This window comes from Sturnus vulgaris, chromosome 2 (assembly GCF_052056855.1).
Source record: "Sturnus vulgaris isolate bStuVul1 chromosome 2, bStuVul1.hap1, whole genome shotgun sequence".
Classification (NCBI taxonomy): domain Eukaryota; kingdom Metazoa; phylum Chordata; class Aves; order Passeriformes; family Sturnidae; genus Sturnus; species Sturnus vulgaris.
Window position 1 is genome coordinate 2,908,130 of NC_142244.1, and position 14,937 is coordinate 2,923,066.

The 14,937-nt window shown below is 41.0% G+C and overlaps 2 protein-coding genes across 12 annotated transcripts in view; one reads left to right on the forward strand and one right to left on the reverse strand.

The window, feature by feature from the left end:
* Positions 1 to 14,937, forward strand: part of HHLA2 (HHLA2 member of B7 family) — a 47,315-nt gene that overhangs the window by 15,580 nt on the left and 16,798 nt on the right. For 10 of the 11 annotated variants that reach the window (XM_088156632.1, XM_088156617.1, XM_088156639.1 and 7 more), the window contains 3 exons: positions 1,080 to 1,168; positions 2,760 to 2,899; positions 3,175 to 4,126. In XM_088156632.1, the coding sequence (XP_088012758.1) occupies positions 1,080 to 1,168; positions 2,760 to 2,899; positions 3,175 to 3,286 (341 nt within the window). In that variant the 3' untranslated portion in view covers positions 3,287 to 4,126. Of the gene's footprint in view, positions 1 to 1,079; positions 1,169 to 2,759; positions 2,900 to 3,174; positions 4,127 to 14,937 lie in introns of those variants that run through there. The other variant, XM_088156660.1, reaches the window with a different exon arrangement.
* The window catches only part of MYH15 (myosin heavy chain 15), a 46,281-nt gene continuing 37,301 nt past the window's right edge, over positions 5,958 to 14,937 (reverse strand). Inside the window, exons 36-43 of the mRNA XM_088156587.1 lie at positions 12,995 to 13,187; positions 12,131 to 12,334; positions 11,006 to 11,131; positions 10,445 to 10,615; positions 9,862 to 9,966; positions 8,505 to 8,600; positions 7,830 to 7,967; positions 5,958 to 6,089 (exon numbers count right to left, since the gene is read on the reverse strand). Coding sequence (XP_088012713.1) covers positions 6,072 to 6,089; positions 7,830 to 7,967; positions 8,505 to 8,600; positions 9,862 to 9,966; positions 10,445 to 10,615; positions 11,006 to 11,131; positions 12,131 to 12,334; positions 12,995 to 13,187 — 1,051 coding nt within the window. The 3' untranslated portion in view covers positions 5,958 to 6,071. The remainder of the gene's footprint in view (positions 6,090 to 7,829; positions 7,968 to 8,504; positions 8,601 to 9,861; positions 9,967 to 10,444; positions 10,616 to 11,005; positions 11,132 to 12,130; positions 12,335 to 12,994; positions 13,188 to 14,937) is intronic.

Here is a 14,937-nt window from a genome sequence, read left to right on the forward strand (position 1 = left end):
ATGACTACAGATGAGTACCTTTGTGGCTTTCAGCACAGCCTGAAAGCAGATAAGCAGTTGGTGACAGTGGGGAATGGGCTGGACCATGTTGGATAGCTGTCATGGCACAGCAGCTGCTGAGCCATCAAAAGGGTTTCCAAGGGCCACTGGAAAGACAGCTTTTGAGGGGAAAAAAAGGGATGACTTTACAATCATTTCTGCTGTATACAGAAGGGTTGCAGCTTAAAGCTGCTCTTCTAAAGGAATTGGCAAGGTGTAAACGTAAGTTGGTAGTTACAGAGTCAAGCTAAGGCAATGACTAGATTAAATGCTCTGTCTTAGCAGTTCTTATTTTATAGCAGTTTTCCAGACATCCATAGGAAGTTTCCACAGGAATGTAGAATTTTTCAAATTCTTTGGACAAGACACAGCAGGGGAAACAAAACCTGAGGTAGAAGAACCATGCAGTTCTTCTAACAGTTTGGTGCTGTGCAGACTTTTCTTCTAGGTAGGCTTTGATCTCCTGTGGACACTGTGGTTATCACTCCTCTCAGGATTTCTTGTGTCAACCTGGATTGCAGGATTGCACTAGGAAGCTGTGCAATGTTTCATTGTTTTTGATTAAAGTTGCAAAGATTTTGCAGCAGGAGTCATGAAATTTATGATCCAGGCTGGATAACATTTACAGAGCTGCTCTACTGTAAATCAGCAGTGCTGTTTATGGCACTGAGCACCAAACCTGGAGACAGTGTTTAGCACACTGGGCAGTTGATGGGTTTTAAATGGGGCTTGTATTAAGAAGTTGTCAAATCCTATCCCATGAGCACACATGGAATTTGCTATCTGCACAATTAAGTAAAATAATCTGCTCTCTGCTATTCACACTTAAGTCAGTAAAGTATCACTTCAAAATCTTACAGTATGAGTCAAGTAACTTGAACATAGTTGTCCTTGTCTCAGTTTCCTTTTAATGTTTCTTTCTCCCTAAATCATATTTTTTTATTATAAATAAGAAAAAATCATTGCTTTGATGTATTTATTGAACCATAGTGAATGTTTGTGATATAAAGCACTTCTGTTTTGTATTTGTATTTTTAAAGAAAATTCAGGTAACACCTTGATAATTGTGCTAGTAGTGGCAGTGCTAGCAGCGGTAGCAGTGGTAGCAGTGGCACTTTACTGTTTCAAGGTATGTACAATGATTAATTGTTTTTAAGGTACTGTTGATACCAAGCCCCTCAAGATTTGAATGAGGGCTTGAGCCAAACTTTGTGGCTTAAAAAAAAATTGGTAATCAGTAGCTGTAGCTAGATTGTTATGATTAAACAACTGCACTGTTAGCATTTTTTGCTAGGCTGATCTTTTGTTTTAGGAAAAACAAAGACAATCCCAATGTAAAGGGGCTGGCTGGACAAGGGCCAGGAGTGAAGGAGTTGACTTCACAAGTTGAAAGAACTGGGCAATAAGTGGGGGAAGGTAATTCTGGCAGTGGGAGACTGAAACCCATTGACCACCTCTTCAAAATGGACCCCCAACTGAAATTGAAGGGAAATACCTAAATCCAGACCTTGAATATTTGACTAAAACATAAATTTGATTTTCATGGGTTAAAGCACACAAGAAAGACTGAAAATGTAGGAAGAGAAGTTTCAGCATAAATAAATTGTTCTCATTTTTGCTATTTTTCTTGGTACAAAGGCCCTTTGTGGTGCATCTCTGCAATAGTATTTCAGTTTTAACATTGTCAACAAGCCTCTGATCAGATGCTCTTCTGTGCTTTACAAAAGGGTGAAAGAGTTGGTTACCCCTCACAAATATTTTCCAATAACTTGCTTAAAGAAAGATTGAATTGCTGAATTTTCTCACTTGTCTTTAAGACCAAAAAGAATCCAAAACAAAATGTGAAGTTTTTCAAACAATGCTCATACCTGGTCTTCATTAGGGTCCAAATTACTGTTTAATTGTATCCAGTGTCAAAGCTTGTTAAAACCTTCGTTTGAAAAGTGATACTAAATTGCTTTGTGTAGGAGGTCCTTAGAACCATATGGTCCCTGACCTCATCTCTCTGCACACCTCTCCTCTTTACTGGAGTATAGCATCTTCAAGTGGATGCATTTTATTCCCATGTGTTTATAATAGGTTGGCTCTATCTTAGAATATTTTGTCTCTTTCCTCTGAAATGGAAGTGAGTTTCCTTAAGAATCCAGACTTTAGTTCTTAGTCCATCCTTCTGTGCCTGACCCTATCCATGGAGAGATTTACCTTCAAACTCCTGTGTCTGAAGGTTTTGCCACAGTCTGGATTGGTAAGCTTCAGGTGACATATTATGATGGGCACAGCAAAAACACGAGAAAGAAAGCTCTGAAATGATTATGCCTCAGTCATTTTTCATTTTTCTCTCTATATGAAGATTCACTTACATGTAGCTTATTAAACAGTTGGAACATGCTTTAGAGATGATTAATATAATTTGAGATGCAGTCATCTAAACAATTTAAGCAAGATTAAGTTATCTTGGGATCCATTGAGCCCTCAAACATATTGTAATCAGAGGCAGTGGAACAATTTACAGGTTAACTCAGCTCGGGTTATATTGATAGAGGACAAGATGGAAAAAACAGGAATGTTTCTGCACTATTGTCTGGATGCTTATTTTACTTAGGTAATGCTAAAATGGGAAATGCTGACTTATCTTTATAGTGAGTGTGTCTTGTTCTGTTCCCACTAGGTGACTAATTTTACACATCAGTAGTTCTTACAAGTATTTTTATTTTGTCTAGAAAATACGGAAGAGAGGTGGGTGCGCTAACAGGGGACAATATTTCCCTGGGACCCCGGAGTCCCAATCAATCAACGTGGAAAGCACACGAGACCCCGTCAACCAAGAACTTATTAACAGAAAGGAAGACCAGAAGCAAGGGTGAGGAATGTAGGCTGGATAAGGGGTTTTAATGAACAGAAATGAGGGTGGGGTTTGGGCTCAGGAAGCAATGATAACAGAGTTGGGGAGGAGCATAAGGCGGAGTTTACACAACAGAAACCAATGAGGGAAGCAATGAGGGAGAATGGGTCACACGGGCCAATGGGGCCTCCTGGTTTAGGGGATCTCCAAACAGGGGCTTGGCAGAAGGGAGGATTGACAACTGGAGGGAGGAGGAACGGACAAACCATTAACATAAAAACACACCACAACAGAGAGAAGCCTTTTGAGCACCTTAACATACAGGAAGAAAATGGTTCTCTGCACACAGATACTATTGGGACTGGTGATGAAAAGAACAAAGAGTTCCTCCACCCATCCCCTTGAGTTACACTAAGAGCCACATGGAAATGTGATTTTCAGAGCAACAGTAATGGACAAATGGGGAGGAAAAAAAGTCAGTGGACACTTGTATGTGAAAAGTCATGTAGCAGGGCATCTCACCCCCACATGAGATTATCTGTTGCTTGTTAACTGGTGAGTTAACTCAAACCAGACAAAGTTGTCTTGTAGTGAGTTATTTTGGCAGCATGGGATTACCACTGGTCTGGCATCTCTCAGCTGACAATAAGCATCTTCCTCTGGAAGTGAGATCTTGTGGAAGATAAGATTTAATTAGCACATGCAGTTTGATAACCAAGATGCCTTAGCTTTGAAGATTACAAGAAGATTGAATCAAGACTGGCGACCGGAAAGAATATTGAACTAAGTAGAAATGTAAAGTTTGTCTGTGTGATGTTTAACCCAATGAATGTAGTAAAATAGTGCTAGTCTTCCTAAAAATGGTATATAAGCATACATAGCTCACAGTAAATTCGGATTCTGATCACAAATCAGGAGTCCCCATCTCTCAATCGTCAGTAAGATCTGGAAGGAGAAACTGGATTACTGACTGCCAGGCATCTACCTTTACCAACTGTATAAGTTACATCAAACTTTCAGAAAGCAGAAATCTGCACATTTTCCTGGAAACATGGAATTTCTACTTAGAACGCCTGCCTTGTGGTTACTCCTCTGGGGGCTGAGTATTTTGCTAGTATCAATATCATACGTTGTTTTGTGTAATCTCTTGGTAGTTCTTCTGTTTCATACTGTGTTGTAAGTAACTCTGAAGACCTTTCATGTATTACCTTCTGTGTGTTCAATAAATAACTCATTTTATTAATAGACCTGATCCGCCATCCGTAGAACTTGCAGGCCAGAGTGATTTCTTAAATTTAAGCTCATGCCAAAAATCTGAGGCTAAGGCAGGGCTTGTCTGAAGCTCCCACTCGTCCTGTGACAAGTCAGCATGCAAAATTGGATTTCCAAAAGGGACAAAAAAGTTTCCAGAGAAGAAGAAATCCCTAAATTGTGAGGTTTGTTTTTTTGGTTTTTTTTTTCAGGACAAAAGAAAGAGAGCTTACTGGTTTTCATTTCATTTATTATTTTATTTTAAAGCAAAGATCATATCTGCTGTTGCCAGCGGTGAGTCCGAGCCCAGCAGAGTGTGCTGGGTTGGCAGTGGTGGAGGGAGCAGAGAAGTGTCAGAGTGGGAACAGCGGTGAGGAACAAAACCGTGGCAGACTGAGGTGTGAGGAGCTGAATGCTGCCAAGCACAGCCCTAGCACAGCAGTCTGGAAAATGGGCGGTGTGACATGGAGGATCCAGCTTCCTGGGTTTGTCCATCATTGTTTTCCATTGTCTCGGGCTCAGGGGTAGGACATGTTAGCTGTGGGAGCCTCCCCTGCCATCTGGCCTTTGTCCTGGGGGCTACATCGTATGTGGGAATGGTTGCCACCTTGTCCTTGTCTGGAAAAACATGTGGAGCCAACAGCACTGGAACAGCTGTCATCTTACCCTTGCTCTGAGGGCCGCACGGACATGACCTACAGGGAGTGTCTGCCATCCTGTCTTTGTGCCAGCGGCCACCTGGAGCTAAGTTAAGGTCGTGAGTGCCTTTTTGTGGATAAAGCATCTCTTTTTCTATACTTTTGGTATTAACATTATTGCTCTTTGCTTTCTTTAAACAGTCTCGACCCATAGTCTCTGCTTTTGTCCCTCTCTTACCAGAAAGGGGTGGGAGAGAAGGGGAGTGGCTTATTTGGAGTTTAAGTTTAGGAGTGGTTTATTTGGAGTTTAATATTCTGGCTGCTGTTAAACCACCATGGAGCAGTTCCCTGTTGAAAGGCAAAAACGATTTAAGGGAATTCTCTGAGCCACAGGGAGGTGTCCCTTGACAGCATCTTCTGTGCCTGTCCTGCAGCTGGCAAAGAGAAGTCCCTTTATGGGTGGTAGTGGAAGCTTATAAATTGACTGCTCATATGAAAATCTTTACTTTCTCTTCTCCTCCAAAGCTCAGGGTCCTGAAGGCAGGACAAATGGAAGCTGGGTTATCCCAGCTTTAAGAGCTGTCCGCTTTCACAGGTTTAATCTATCCTGGTTCCAGCCAGGACAGGGTTCTTTTGCAATAGCCATGAGGGTGCATGTCCATAACCCTGATGTTATTTGATACCACCCCACTTCATTGGGGAGTGAGGAGAGGGACCCTCTCTGGGGTAAAAGAGGTTGCTTCAAGGAGGGGTCTATGGTGAGCATTTCTGCATGTGCATCACTTTTGCACACTTTTAAAATTAACATTGTTTGTGCTACTATTAATTTTCTTATGTCATTGCTGTTTCCAGGAAATTGTTCTTAGTCTGTAATCTTTCACCTTTCATGCTTTCAAGTCCCAAGTCCACTCTGGGAGTGGAAAGGGAGAGAAAGGAGGGAGAGTGAGAGAGTGAACGGAGAAGTACTGTTCATAAACCAGGACAACTGCTTTAACAATCTGCATATGAAATACGTGAGGCTGTGAAGCATGACTGGATTTGCCTTTAGTTTTGATTTTGTCTGAGATCTGCCAATTAGGATTTTTCCAACATAATGAAGTCGGCTGTTGGCAAGATGTAATCTTCTATTGATCCCTGGGGCTTGGCAAAATAGAAACACAGATGAATGAAATACGCTATACAGTCTATTTGGATTTTCACTTGATGTTTATTTCTGTAAGTGCTTACTTTTTTTCTACAACTGCTTTCAGTTGTGTCTGATTATATCAAGTATTTTCTCATATCTGTCAGCTTGGACTTTTTTATTCTTCTTCATGAACCTGAAATGCAATTGAGATAGTATACAACTGTTAAAAATAGAAGTGTTAAGGGGTTTTAGTGTAAGTTCATAAGTAAAAGACAAAAGCTTCACTAATGCCTCTGTTCCCTGGTACTACCAGTTTGTATCTGAAATAGACTAGCAGCAGTCTAGCGAACATTTGCCATCTTATTCTAGCTAACAATGCAGGTATACTGTCTTTGTTCTAGATTACATAGGTCCTTTTGATGGCAGAGGACTTCTACAACCCTTTTTCAATAGATGGTGGTGCTCTGAATCACACGCACTCCCCAGAGTATCCAGGAAATGGGTACTGGTAGCAGTAGACAGGGTATTTCTAATGCTACAGGATTAAAGTTGTCTCTACCGTGCCCTTCTTTCCCCAAGGGAGATGTCATGATTTTTGGGACAGCAGTCTCCACCTGAATGTGTTTCCTGGCACACCCTTCCTGTAGAGCTGCCACCTCTGCGAGCACCACTGAGCTCATCTTTTGGCAGTGCAACACTGCTACATTGCCAGAGCTGCAATGGGTATTGGCAAACAGCATCTCACTAGTAAAAACAGGCATCACTTTCCTGTGACTTCTGCATATTTGAGGTAGAAAGACTAGTAAGGTACAGGAAATAAACAGCAACCTTTACAGTATTTAAAGAAATAGATTATTCTCGTGGTATACCTATTTCAATGTTTGTGTGATGCCATGAATCTATATTAATTTTGGGGGGTTTTTGTAGTGGTAGAATAATTTAGAAAAATCTGTTGACATTTTTTATCCTTAAAAGCTGCAAATCTTTTGAGGTTCTGTTACAGTACTTCTTCCATTGTACATAAATGTGTGAGAAATCAGATATTCAGGTAGTTTTAATGTATCTTTGCTCTAGATAGTGGAGCAACAGTCATTTATATCAGTCAAAGGTGACTTAATTAGGCCAATATAAAAACAGAAATTAAGAATGTAAAGGGATATTCTCCCCTTTCTTAGCTTGGGAGCTATCAGCTCCATAAAATGTATGTGATGTTAAGCATGGAAGTTTTTTTCACTTGCAAATGAAATAGATTTAGCAGTGACCCAGCTCTTCTTTCTACCTTTCCTAAAAGTAACAAGGCCACTCTTATTTGCCCTGTTTGCCACAAGGCAAGCATAGGTAAGTTTTCTGTCAGTTCTAGAATACGTACTTAAGTGCCTTCTAGTTTTATCAACATTTTTCTGCTACCATTTAGTTCAAGTGCAAAACACCACAAGTATCTTTCTAATCACTTCCCAGCAGCTAAGTGATTAATCACCAATATTTTCTTTTCATCCAGCTTTTCAAGTCATATAATACGAGTTCATTGAAAGAACAATGTTAAAATATCTGCTAATGTGGTAATATCCAGGCTCTATTAGGTAGAGAGAAATCTACATCATCAGGGAGAGGAAAAGGTGGGGTCTTTTACTATCCCTTGCAAAAAGAAACCACAAAACCCAAAAGAAGTCCACCAAATCACCACTTCTGCTTTTGCTGCTGAGAACAGAGGTTAAATGATAACAAAAATACAGATAATATATTTTGTCTAAGCATCAGATTGCTCTCCTACAGGGTTACCTTAATATTAAAATAAAGGGCAGAGTGAAACAAAAAAAATGTAGAAACACAAGAATTTATCCTAGTCTACACTACTTTCAGAGATGTAACAGATACAGAGCATCCACTATTGTGTGTTAAACACTCACATCTACCCCACACAGTATGATCATACCTTTTTCATGCCAATATCTCTTGACTTGCTCCTCAGCTTATTAACTTGAGATTCAGCTATTTCAGCCCTTTCTTCAGCATCATCCAAATCATGTTGCTGCTTTCTGTACTTTGAGAGGTACAGATTGGCTTGAGCTTCCTGGTGAGAAAAAAGAGTGCAGCTGATTTCCTCCTGTCCACATGAAACAAAGCTTTTAATTTCAAGTAGGATGCAAAGTGCTCAGCATGAGTAGGTAACAGCTGGATGGGCACCACTTGCCTCCTGCAGAACTGAGATTGTTGTTGTTTTACAGAGTTGATATTTCTGGTGGTGTTTTCCATGTTAAGTGAACTGAGAGGCTCTCAACGTGTTTTCTGAGGGACTAGGAGGAAAAAAGTCCCTTCTGTTCTTTCCTTTCCTCCCCTTCTCTTGCAAATTATACTGCAGTGTTAAGATAAAATTGAATGCTTTTTCTTAAATATAATCAACACATATGGTATATATTTTATTGTATTTACTATATATATGCTATATATTTTATTTATATATAGTATAAGTACAGGACTTATATAGATATGAAAATAAATATTTATGGACACAAAATGTATATTTCTTCTGGAAGTTTCTATGGATTAAACAATATGGGTTTAAAACAATGCATCTTTCAAAGCTAAAAAGGCCCAAGTAGTTACTTACAGCTTCCTCTGCTTGGTGCTTGTAACTCTTCACTTTTAATTGTAGCTTGTCAATCAGATCCTGCATCCTGGCAATATTCTTCTTATCTTCTTCTGACTGTATCAAAACACCATTAATTGGGTTGATAGAGTAAAAAGGTTTAAAGCATCTCCCACAATACAGTAATTATTTTACATACATATTTTAGAAAACCTTTAGCTCAAAGCACAAATTAGCCATGTCCTGAGAAAAATTGCTACATCATAATTGAAGATGTAAGTGTGGAGGGTGAAGACTGAGAGTACCCTTCCCATGTATAGATGTGTAAATATAAATGTATATAAAGAAAAATGTATATGTGCACCCACTTTCTGAGGTGTGCAGATACACACAGGCAGTGTTCTTTGCTCAGGGGTGAGGAGCACACTTGTCATTATAAAGCACGTCATATATTGAAGCAGATAGGAGTGAGCCTAGAACTACGTAATTTGCCTAATTTGAAGTTTGATTTGCAGGCATTTCTGGTAAAAAAAAAAAAAAAAAAAGCCTAGCTTAAGCTGTCACACTCCATAAGCAGAGGGACCAACTAATTCTGCCCGCGCGCTGTATTCGAAGAAAACAACCTTCAGCTTCTGCAGACAAAAGTCAAAGTAAAACAACAGGTAGGAGGCTAAATAATCTCCTAAGGCAGATGGATGGGTTTATCTTCTTAATGCTGTTCAAAGCAAGAAGGTAAGTGCTCTGTGCTGCAGGCCTTTTTTGAAGGGCAAGGAGCATGAGCAGCTGTTAGCAAATCTGCAGGGGGTTCGAGACTAGACCCTGCTGCTCAATAATAGGTGACAGAGCCCTGGGACTCAGCAACCCTAGTTGAGCAGGGCATTAGGGTCACCTGAGTCCTTCTGGTTCCTTTTAGCAACAGCAGCACAGCTGAGAGGGAGCTGGGCTCTTTCTTCCCTTGCATTGTAAATAGTCATTGGAGCCTGTTCCATATTAATACTGTGCTAAAACTGTCCAAATCCCAGCAACAGAGGCTTTCTAACATTAGTTACAGCAAATCAGGCAAGAAGAGGATAATGATCACTGGCAGAGGTTGCCCAGAGAAGCTGTGGATGCTCCATCCCTGGAGATGTTCAAGGCCAGGTTGGATGGGGCTCTGAGCAGCCTGGTCTAGTGGAAGGTGTCTTTGCCCATGGCAGAGGGGTTGGAATGAGGTGATTTCCAAGGTCCCTTCCAACCCAAAGCACTCTGTGATGGAAGCCCTAGGGAGATGAGCCTCCTCCAATCAGAAAGCTCTGACTAAGGCCATCCTTCATCCTTCACTGTAACACTGAGGCTATTTATGATGTTTTTTGCCAGTGCCCTGGTGGTTACAGCATACCTGGTAAGTCAGCTCCTTTATGCGCCTCTCAAACTTGCGGGCTCCTTTTTGGGCGTCCGAATTGCGGCGGAGTTCAGTCTCAAGTTCATTCTCCAGCTCACGAACCTGCAAAAAAGGAAAAGCCCTTGCCATTATGTTACATATATGTAAAGCAGCAGATAATTTCGTTCACAGTTCAAGAAACACTGACTTGCTAGGTACCTTCATAGAGTCAAATTTCAGGAAGAGATCAAAATGTCACCTTTCCACTCTGTTTTTTCATAAAAATATTCCAGCTGCACCATCAGTCAAACATGTACAAAGGCCAAAAAAGTTTAACCAAAGCAAGCATTGGGAGAGGCTTTTGCTGATTTTAGGTGTTATTTAGTCAAGGGCTTTGTTCATCTGCTGGTCAGCAGCTCATTGCTGGATAATGAAGGGGAAGTTTGCCTCCAAGAGCTGCTCACCTGCATTTTGTGAAACAGGAAAGTGTCCATACTACCTCTTCTCAGCCTCTGTGAACTTATCAGGTAGCACAAGGCTATGATCTGGTGCCAGTTCTGTAAGCAGAAGGCACTGGTCTGAAGTTGGATCATAAACTTACCCTGGATTCCAATTTTTGGATCTGCTTCTTGCCACCTTTCAGAGCTATTTGTTCTGCTTCATCCAGTCGCTTCTGGAGATCTTTAATGGTTTGCTCCATGTTCTTCTTCATTCTCTCTAAATGAGCACTAGTATCCTGCTCCTTTTTGAGCTCTTCAGCCATCATTGCTGCCTGAAAAACAACCACATTTTACAGGAAATCCCATATGCTTTTGGATTATGTTTCAGAATAAATGGTGGGAAATCAGTCCTGAACTATCCTTTATTTGGATAAGTCACTGTAGCCAAAGCTCCACAGAATACATTCTGTGTGCATATCTTGCCTGGACAGAGAAAATGGAATGACAGAAATACCTTGGAGGACTTTTTTTTCCCCCTTCTCTGTTCTAATGCTTTTATTTAAGATTCCACCTCTCCCCTTTTCTTGTTTTCTTTATACCTGTGCTATACCACTAGGGTTTTCATTTATAATGCCTACAAGTAAGCCTGTGACATTCACTACACTTCAGTATCCTTATACGCTTGGTATGAAAGTAAGTGAGCAAGGAACCAGCCTACTTACATCTGTGATTGCTTTCTTGGCTTTTTCTTCTGCATTCCGGCACTCCTGGAGTGATTCTTCCACTTCATTCTGCATCTGGGAAATGTCACCCTCCAGCTTCTTCTTTTGATTGATCAGGCTTGTGTTCTTTTATAAAGTTTTCCCCAAATGAATAGTGGAAAAGGAGGAAAGGTGATGATTAGAGACAATTCCTCTAAATACTATAGCACACCAAGACGTCTTGATTTTTGCCACTTGTGGATTACTCAGAGCAATATTTGGGAATGGAGACCTAAGTATGTGATAAGGGCTGGCTTGACTAGCATAGGTAGGTTAAGACTGAAGAAATATTAAAAATGCTCTCAAAACTGTAAATATTCAGATTTTGATTCAGATAAAATAATAAGCAATAGGCTGAAATAGAAGAATGAATAAGGCTATTCATTTTTGATCATTAATTGGCCAATGAGGTGATTAAAATGCCAACAGTGGACTGGAGAAAACACTGCAAAATATCAACAGCCTGTAGCACATTTTCATTTCTTTGTGGCTATTATTTGGTGAAGAGAAAATTTGGGTTTTAATAAAAATGCTGTCAAGTCAGGACATGCCCCTCCATGGCACCTTAGAAATGGCAGTGTCCACCTGGACAACACCCAAAGGCTGATCTCAACAGAGACCTGCAGGCACAGAGACACTTTGCTGCAAGTGGATTCCTGTGGTTTCCTGCCCTGCATCATCTCCCTGTTGTGAGAGCCCAACCCTGTTGTTTTCACTGCAGAGTAACATCACAAAAATAGCACCTGCATTGTTCTCCAGAGAAATGCCTCACTGTTCAGGGCATGGCTTAACTAAACCAGGAAACTGGTTTTACAGCAGGGAAGAATGAAAGAAAATAAATTTACTATTTTTATTTTCCATAAGTGGTTTTTTTTCTGGAAGCTGTTTAAAGCAGTTGGATGAATCATCAGTTCCAGCCAACTTGGAGTCAGGTAGCACATCTCCAGAGCCACTTAACTGCTCATGATCCCTCTGGAGAGATGCCAGGGTGTGTCTGACTTTTGATGGCCATGGGCAAACAGTGTCAGTGATCAACAGAGAAGGCTCAGGTTAACCAGTGAGGGAGAGGGCACAGAAAAAGCCAACCTGAGTGTGAAGCAGGTTCACACGTTCAGTGGCTTCCAGCAGTTCATGCTCTGCCAGCTTCCTTGCTCGTTCAGTCTGGTCCAGCAAAGCCCTCAGCTCATCCAGTTCTGACTGGAGAAGATTGTTCCTCCTGTCAGAGACTGCCAACTGCTCCTTCAGATCTTCATTCACGTGCCCTGAGTCATCCAGCTGCACCTGAAGCTCCTAAAATAAAGCAACACAACTCCATTTCAAGCCTCTGTCCTTGTGTCAGAGAAACCCAGATTGCAGTGGCTACCTGGGACCATCCTCAAGAATTTCAGTGCTTTTTAAATTTATTATATTTTTATTTTATTTACAGACTGTAAGCTTTTATGGTACGTGGTGCAATGGAGAAAAAAAAAAACTGTGTGCTCAAATCTGTCCGAGCTGGTGGTTCTGGGAGAGGAAACAACAGAAGATGTGGCTTGGCAAGAAATGCTTCTTTTTTTTTTAAGCTATTGCAAATGCTGATGCAAACAACAAAGCTGAATATACACATATTCTCTGTACTCCAGACAACCTACTTGCTCTCTGCTTCTTTTAAAAATCTTGTGAGCTCACAAGAAAATCACAAGTTTTCAGTTCCTCGTACTGTAGCTTTCTGCCCCTGCAAGAGGCTGCAGCCAGCAAGGGTTTTATGACCAGATCTCATCCAGCTTGTATGCAAGTCTGAGAAGAAATCCACATTTCAGCATTCTCTTACATCACATGTTATCACCAAGTCTTTCCCTCTACATTGTTGGGAGTAACTTTCCTCTTAATTTCCATCACCACTGCTGGTTTGGCCTGTGCTAAGGAAACCCAGCCTGTGAGTAGCATTGGGTGCTTGGGGGGCAACAGTACCTTTATTTGTGTCTGCAAGACACGTGCTGACTTGGTTGCTTCTGCAGCATGCCTGTTGGCGTGGCTGAGCTGGATTTCCATCTCATTGAGGTCCCCTTCCATTTTCTTCTTCAGCCGGATGGCCTCGTTTCTGCTGCGGGCTTCAGAATCCAGCGTGGACTGCAGTGAATCTATGGCCCGTTGCTGGTTTCTCCTGAAATGGACATGAAGGGTGAACAGAATGATTTTCTTCTCTGTTGAGGGACATAGAAACACTTGCAGAAGTACTTCACTTTCTAAAAGTGTCTCCCTTCCAGAAGTAGTGTATTTCTGACTGACATAGGTAGCACACATACAACAGACATACAACACACAGTTTCCAGAGCCTCAGTGCTGTCCAACTGACTGGTGTGCTGCACACCCTCAGCTAACTCCTGATCTGTCAGCATCTCTAGCATCCTTTGCAAGGAGCACTCTCAGAGCTCTTGTAAACATAAGCAAGTACAGATTTGAATCTGACAAGAAACACTTCCAGCCTAACAGTCACTTAGTAAAATATTTACTGAATAATTTCCTGAAATAATTTACATCTCAGCCTTTTGCTGAAGGCATTAGTGGAGGGGATTAATCAAATTGAAGGTAGGTTGCTACCTTCTAAGCTCTAGGTGTTCTTTATAGTAAATGGCATGTGTAAGCTACAATTTATTGTGTCTTAAAATAGATGTTGAAAAAACTTATCTTGTGCTAATTATAAGACGAATGATTCATCAACACAAATCTTTGTTACAGACATCTAAATTTAGAAGTTATTAAACCCACCCAGTTGACAGCCAGGTCCCCCTGGGAAAGGCAGCTTAATGTCAATTTCAAGACAAAACAGATACAAACAGCCTAATTTTTTGATTCTGTAACAGAGAAATCCTGTAATAAAAGCTTTGCTCTTTTACAACCAGAAAGTAACTCAAAGCACAGAATATGACACACATGGAAACATTTATTTTGCTGCTGGCTAAGTTCCTCTGAAAGTGTAGGAGTTCTGGGAAATCACGAAGTCAACAAGAAAAAACTTGAGGGCTTTATTGCTTCAGCAAGATACTGAACTGTGCCCTAGACTGGCAGAAAACAACACAGAATGTCTGCTGAACACTCAGTGTGAAGCTGAAGCAGAAAGCAGTGATTAGCACAGCTTGTCCTGAGATCTCTGCAATCCAGACATCTGCAGGACACCAGAAAGTGAAAGGGCCAAAATATTCTTGGTTTTGAAGCACTTAACATGTCAGTCCCTTTGGGTATGCTGGCCAGGGTGGGCCTTGGACTTCCCTACCCTTTAGCCTATCAATGACCAATGACATGATTCTTGAATTAATGACATTACAACACTGACTAATTCAAGGCCAAAGTTTTCTGAATAACTGAATAATATTATTCTGAATAATGATAGGCTAGCATGTCCTCTTAAGGGCAAAACTATTCAGACTTGCATTTCTGCTGGGTGGGAGGGGAGAGAAAAAAGACACCATCCTCCTCTCACCTAATTGCTTTCCATTTTTTCCTATTTATCTGTCTTACCTGCAAGTTCCTCTCCTGTTCCATTCACACTTTCTGCACATCTGCAATCCTCACTGCTTACCAAAATGCTGTACACATAACAGCAAACTTCTCACATCCTCCCACACTTAGTGTAGCTGTAATTGCATAAATTAACTAAATGCCTTTAGATAACAGGTTTGAGCACCACTGAGGCAAGTACTGCTGATTTTGCCTGGGAGTCCCCTTGGGAAGCAGCCTAATCTACACAGGATTAGGAGATGGCAACTCTCTAGACCTACTTGTCTCCATACTGTCAACATACAGAGTTAGTGGCCCTGTCTGCTGTGAATTGATTATGCCAGTCAGGTTTTTTTTACAGCTGCAGCGTGTTATGCATGATGGGTTTAATTGTACACTGTCAGAGACTGATCTGA